Here is a 7,299-nt window from a genome sequence, read left to right as displayed (position 1 = left end):
AAAAAAAAAAAAAAAAAAAAAAAAAAAAAAAAAAAAAAAACCAAAATAAAAAAAAAAAAAAAAAAAAAAAAATAGCCAAATTGTATATAAAAAAAAAAAAAAAAATGGCCAAATTGGATAAAAGAGGAAAAAAAAAAGGAGATATTTATATATCTACACAAATATAGATCTTACAGATGGTATTCTAGTTTCCTGCTTTCCACCTTTGTACCATTTTATATTGTGTATAAGTTTATATTCCTTCTGAACCCATTCAGTGTCACTCCTATTAATGATTGGTCTGTTTCCATTTTTTTTATATGTTGGTAGAAAGTTAATAGGTAATTCTTGAAAACTTATAGACAAGTCATAAGAATATGCCGAATGTCCTTCATCATGCTTAAGTAACTCTTTCAGATTATCCGTTTTCAAATAATGAATTACCTTTTCTATATGTATTCCATGAACCCTGAAATTAAAATCTCCCATCCAAATAACATGATGAAAAACATCCTTAAAATTTGAGGTACTTTTATTACTGAAGTATTCACTTAGTTTGGTCAATATAAATTCTCTTGATTTTTGTCTAATTTCTTGATCCTTTGCTGGCATATGACACCCAATGAATAAAACAAATTGATTGAATATATTTAATAAAATGGAGACACAACCTTTACTATTATTTAATTTATTAAAAGCTATAGATTTTGATGCACACAATTTCACAGGTCCTCTTGGATGTAATTTTGATTTCCTTACCCACGCAGCAATAGTTGTGGATTTCATTTGTAAAAAAGCTCCATCACCATATCCAGATAATTTATAGTCTGCTAATGGTAGAAATAAATAGGTTTCTTGATTTATTTCTTTTAAATACATAGATAAGCAGTTTATTATATTATCAGATATGGATTCTTGTAAACATATTACATATATATCATAATATGGTTGTATCCAGTGAGAAAATATTAATGTATCTGTAGGTTTACATGTTTGAAAAAATTTCTTTTTTATATTTGTTATATTACAAATTTGTTCAGCGTTTTGATTTTTTATATTTCCTGTATAATTATTTGACAATTTTGTAGATTCGTTTGAGGAACCTTCACTGAATTGATCGTCACTGTAGTTTTTTGGAACTTGTAACATATTGTATTCTTTTGATTTGATATTATCAAGTTGATTTTTATCATTTCTTGTTAAATTTATTTCCTTATAATATTGGTTATTAGAAGAGTGGTTATTACCAAATTTTTTAGGTATCATGTCATTTAGATTATTATTTGTATTATTAAAATTATCTATATTTTTATGGTTGTTAATTTTACAAATATCATAAAAATTAAGATCGTTAAAATTAGATTTTCCATCAGATGTGTCGGTACAAGATAAATTATTAATTTCTTTTTTTTTTTGGTTATGAATGTAATATTTTTGATTATTATTTACAGAGGTATTATTATTAAGAGAAATAACGTGGTTTTTATTATTTGTATGTAATTCTTTTTCTTGAATAGTTTTATCCTCCGTTTCCATACACACCAAAGGTGTTAAAGAACGTAAAGAAAACCTTTCATTTAATTTCATAGAGTAAATATCATTTTGTGTATTCTTATTTAAATGGTTTATAGAATATCTTTTTTTATCACAATCATATTCTTTAGAGAAATCAAAATATTCACAATTCCATGTACCTACATATATACTTATAGGTACATTTTTAATAATGTTATTATCTTCTTGATTTAATATTTTCTTCTGTCTATTTGTAAAATAATTGTATCCTAAAACTTTTTTTTTTTCAAATTTATTAAAAGGTTTATTATTATTATTATTATTATTATTGTTAGCAGTAGTTGTATATAAATTTATACCCAAGGTATGTCTTTTTACATTAGATTGTTGTGTTTCATTCTCTTCCTTACATATTTTAATATCATTACTAGCTATTTGATGATTTTGATAATTATCCCTATCAAAATTATCTTTAATAATATTCCTACTAAAAGGTGCATCACTTCTACTTCTGAATTTAATGCCGAGTGTTTTTTTAGGTTGACTAATATTATTCATTTTTTCATCCTTTAAATTAAATTCGCTTTTCGCATTTATAATTAGCTGTGGTTTATTATCATGAACTTTCCAATTTTTATTGAATCCAGATTCTTTTTTATTATTAACTTTTATATTTATATTTTTTTCAGAATTATCATACATTTTTATGGATACACATAAAAAGACAAAATATTACATAAAATGAAATGAAAGAAGAATGTATTAAAAAAAAAAAAAAAATAAAATAAAAAGGAAAGAAAGAATTTAAATATAATATAACATTTATAATTTATAAAATTTTATATATTTCCATAAAATATATATATATATATATATATATACATTCCCATTTACACAATTGTTTAGCCTTGTTCATACTAATTAATCTAGTAAAAGTAAAAAGTAAATATAAAAATTAATGTTTATAAATATATATATATATATATATATATATATATATGGTGATCAAAATATACATGCATATGTTCTGTTATTTATAAGAGAATTAATCACGTGGATGAGAACATTATATAAATACATATACATATATATATATTATATATATATATATATATTTTTTTTTGAAAAGGAAAAAATAAGAAATATAAAGTATTCAAAAAGTAAACAGGAAAAATTAGCTTAAGTCCATATTTGTATAACATATAAAAAAAAAATAATAAGTGAAAAAAAGAAGATAACGAATTATTACTCCACACCGTAATTATTTATATATTAAAAAATTATAAAAACTTTATGCATAATAAGAAAAAGAAAGAGAATTCGTCGTAACCGAAGAAAAAAAAAAATAATATAAAAAAAAATTAAAAAATATAACATAATATAATATAAGAAAATTAATTCAAATGGATCAAATGAAAAGAAAAATAGTTTAATGAAAGATATAACAATTTGATAAGACTGTCAAGTCCAAAAAAAAAAAATAATAAAAAAATAAAAAGGAAGAAATATAAAATAAAAGAGAAAACAAATAATGATAAATATAAAATTTATGTATATATTATTTTTATTTATATGGATAAATGAAGATAAGTCTTCTTCAATAATATATATATATATATATATATATATATATATATAGGAAATGATATTTTTACATAATCATGTTTATCCTCCTTTTTTTTTTATTTTTTTTTTTTTTTTTTTTGACTTTGTAAAAAACAAAAAAAAAGATTAAAAAAATATTAAAAAAAAAAAAAAAAAAAAAAAAAAAAAAAAAAAAAAAAAAAAAAAAAAAATGGACATTTTTATTTTGGGATATATTAATACACACACATATATAAAAGCTTTTAAAAAAGAATGATGATTAAAATGTTGTCTTATTTTCTATTTAATGAAATTTTTTTTTTTTTATAAAAAATTTTCCTTCTATCATCATTTTAATTTTTTTCCATGATATAAATATATTTTCATTTTTTGTCGCATCAAAGAAAAAAAATATATATATATATATAATGCAATTATAAAAAAAAGGTTCATTAATTATATATATATTATGTGTGAAGGGAAAATTAAAGAAAAAGGAAGAACATATACATGTTTGTATCATAATTGTCTTTTAAGTTCCCTTTTTCAGTTACCAAATTATGAAAAAATATATAGGACACTAGGATGAACATATATATATTAAGATTTTTTTTTTTTTTTTTTTATATTTATTTCGAATGCTCAAACAAAAAGAAAGGAAAACAAATTAATTGTATATAATTAAGAAAATGTTCGAATATACTATAACAGTTGGTTGATTTTTTTTCTTGCTTTCTTTTTATAAATAAATATAAAAAAAAGAAAAAATGATCAAATATGTTGACATTATAATAATTTCAATAATATTCCTTTTGTTTTTTTGTTTTTTTTTTTTAATGTAACTTATTTTTGTTTGTTGTTAATATCTTTTCTTTTTGAAGATCTATTAACAATGTTCATAATGCATGCGTATAAATATACGGAATATTTTTATAAGGATATAAAATTATTTGTATAAATTAGGAATCATAAATATATTATATATGTATATATTAAATTATATATATATATATATATAAAAGAAGAAATATGTTTATCAAAGTTTATATTAATAAAGAAAAAGATATTTAATTTTTTATTATTTTATGTATCCTAATATATATATATATATATAATAAAATAAAATTTATGCCTTATGTATAATGCCTGAATAATATTACTTAAAATTTACACATGAAATAAAGGATTATTATTATTCTATAGTAAATTTTCAAAAAAAATAAAAATAAATAAATAAATAAATATATATATATATATATATATAAGTGGGGAAAAATAAATAATTCAAATTAAATACGCGCAAAGTTAAAATAATATATTTAAATATATTCTTAATTTTTATACTATTTATTATGTTAAAATGGATATGTAATTTTTTTAGCTATTTTTTTTTTTTTATAAAAATATGAGATTTTCGCATATTTTTCATTCCTTTCTTTTATTTCCTCAGACAAAATATATATCCAACAGAAATTTTTTGTTAAAAAATTTTTCAAGCTCAAATAAAATGATACATACCTTCGATTTTGAGGTTTTTGGAAAAGTACAAGGTTTGAATATGAAGATAAAAAATAAGTGAATTGACGAAATATATATATATATATATATGTATATATTATTTTATTTGTTTTGAGGGTATATTCATTTTATGATGATATAATAATTATTCATAAAAAAATTATTTTTGGCAGGTGTTTTTTTTCGAAAATATACCAAGTTGGAAGCTGATAAATTAAACATAAAAGGTTATGTTCAGAATACTAATGTAAATACTGTTATAGGTAGAGCTGAGAGTGATAACAAAGAAACGTTGGAGAAGTTTAAAAACTTCTTGACTAATATTGGTAGCCCCTCTTCAAAAATTAATAAATGTGTTATAAGTAATGAGAAGGTCATGGACAATTACTGCAGTCCTGATTTTACCATAAAGAGATAAAAAACAAAGCACAAACATATTATATATATATATATATATATATATTTAAAATTTTTAATTTTTATTTATTCTTCTTGTCCGTTATTTTTATATTTCTCATAATAAGAATAAAATATATAGACATATTATTCATTCACTCATTTCCTTTTTTTTTTTATTTTTTTATTTTTTTTTATTTTTTTTTATTTTTTTATTGAGGTGTTTAAAAAAAAAAAAAAAAAAAAATGAAAAAGGCTTCCAAGAATTCGAGTTATCATGGCCTTGAAAAGTCATTAAGAAGACGAGGAGGTAAGATAAAAACTATTTATGAAAAATACAAGGATATAGATTTTCAAAATATAATCGATGAGAAAATTAAATATGTGTGGAATTACATTAACCATATTGATGATATTATAAGTGACGAGGAATTTTTAAAAGAGGAAATAAAACAAAAATTAGAGAAAAAACAGAGCTTAAAAAAAAATGATGATTTTGATGAAATTATATATTATAATAAAAATGTAAAAAATTTAATTAACATACAAAAGGTAAGAAAAGCATTATATCATTTTAATATTAAAGTTGATATGGAAGATATTATGCATATGTTTTTATATTATACAAATCAAGATTATTTCTTAAAATTTATACAAAATAATATTTATTCAAAAAATTATGTAGAAAGAAAAATGGACAAATATAAATTCACCTCTATAAATATTAACAACTTATACATTAATTATGAAATGTTCAAATTTATTTTTTTAAATATAGATATGAATATTGAACAAAATGGTCAAATATGGTAGACAAATTTTTATGTACGTATGGAATTTTACCATAAAATTTTAAATATAATAATAATATATACATATATATATATATATATATATATATATATATATATATATATAATAAATATATGTATTATATGATGTTTCATTTTTATTTTCTTTCTTCCTTTTTTTTTCACAAGCAATTATGACAATCTTTTTTACATTGATATATAACATATAATATATAAATATAACATATAAATATAACATATAAATATAACATATAGCATATAACATATAACATTTTTATATAATAAAAATATAATTTTTCTTTCGCTGTAAAGAATTGAAGAGAAATATAAAAATTTTTTTTGTATATATTTATATATTAAATTTTTTTTTTTTTTATATTATATCAAAAATGATAATGTTATAAAAAAATATAAAATGAGACCAAATTATAATATATAAATATTATTATATGGTATTTTATAATATTTATATAAATAGTATTATATAATATAATATATATATTATATTTTTCCTACTTAATAATTAAGCGTATTTTTTATATAAGTAAATATATTTTTATATATTTATAATAAACCTTTGAATAAACCTTTTCTCAATAAAATATATTTATATATATATATATATATATATATATATATATAATATAACATTTTTGTATTAATATTTATAATATAATGTACATTTTTTAATCTATATAAATATAATTTATTTTCGGTTTTTTTGTTTCGCATTAAAAAATTTAAATACATATTTATTATATTATAATTATATAAGTAGTATTATTATATATACTTTTATTCATGGCATATATAATATATATATATATATATATATATACATATATATTTATTTATTTATTTATTATTATTGTACACTTTTTATAAAAAAACTGTATTATTTTATGTATTTTTTTTTTTTTTTCTCTTATATATTTTATATTTATTTATTTATTATTTTTGTTTGTTCTTAAATATTATATAATATATATTTGTTTATAACAAAATATACTTTTCTCATTATTAATTAAAACAACACATTATATATATGTATAAAAAATATATTAGTATGATTAAAAGTAAATATATTAAAATGAACGAGAAAAGAAAAAAAAATGAGATATTTTCTTTTTTTTATAAGAATATTAACTGCATTATATGTTTATGTATCAATTCAATGACAAAGCTGTAAAAAAACATTATTATAATAAATAAATAAATAAATAAATAAATGTATATATATATATATATATATATATATATATATATATATATAACCCTTTTGTCATTTTATCATATTATATTTATATTTATATTCATTTTTGGACTCTCATGAATTATTATATAATATCCTTGTAAAATAAAAAAAAAAAAAAGAAAAAGAAAAAATAGGAAGATAAAGAAAAGAACTAAATATTAAAGTATAATATTTTTCTCCTTCAAGCGCCTTCACCCTCCCCCTCCAAAAAAAAAAAAAAAAAAAAAAAAAAATAAAAAA

At 18.0% G+C, this 7,299-nt stretch overlaps 3 protein-coding genes across 3 annotated transcripts in view; 2 read left to right on the top strand and 1 right to left on the bottom strand.

Moving 5' to 3' along the window:
- PRSY57_1110100 (endonuclease/exonuclease/phosphatase family protein, putative) overlaps positions 1 to 2,196 on the bottom strand; it is a gene marked incomplete at both ends in the record, with an annotated part of 3,048 nt that extends 852 nt beyond the window's left edge. Inside the window, one exon of the mRNA XM_012908066.2 lies at positions 175 to 2,196. Within this exon, the coding sequence (XP_012763520.2) occupies positions 175 to 2,196 (2,022 nt within the window). The remainder of the gene's footprint in view (positions 1 to 174) is intronic.
- A 2,287-nt stretch (positions 2,197 to 4,483) lies between these two features.
- Positions 4,484 to 5,014, top strand: PRSY57_1110000 (acylphosphatase, putative; the record flags this gene model as incomplete). The annotated part of the gene is made up of 2 exons (XM_012908065.2): positions 4,484 to 4,628; positions 4,770 to 5,014. 2 exons carry the CDS (start codon positions 4,484 to 4,486, stop codon positions 5,012 to 5,014), a joined length of 390 nt encoding a protein of 129 aa, XP_012763519.1.
- Positions 5,015 to 5,238: 224 nt separating this feature from the next.
- On the top strand, positions 5,239 to 5,805 carry PRSY57_1109900 (hypothetical protein; the record flags this gene model as incomplete). Its single annotated transcript, XM_012908064.2, has 1 exon — positions 5,239 to 5,805. The coding sequence occupies one exon, from the start codon at positions 5,239 to 5,241 to the stop codon at positions 5,803 to 5,805; it is 567 nt and encodes a 188-aa protein (XP_012763518.1).
- Between the last annotated feature and the right edge of the window lie 1,494 nt (positions 5,806 to 7,299).

Source organism: Plasmodium reichenowi, chromosome 11 (genome assembly GCF_001601855.1).
Source record: "Plasmodium reichenowi strain SY57 chromosome 11, whole genome shotgun sequence".
NCBI lineage: Eukaryota > Apicomplexa > Aconoidasida > Haemosporida > Plasmodiidae > Plasmodium > Plasmodium reichenowi.
The sequence above is the reverse complement of the archived record's forward strand: the minus strand, read 5'-3'. Positions and strand labels throughout refer to the sequence as shown.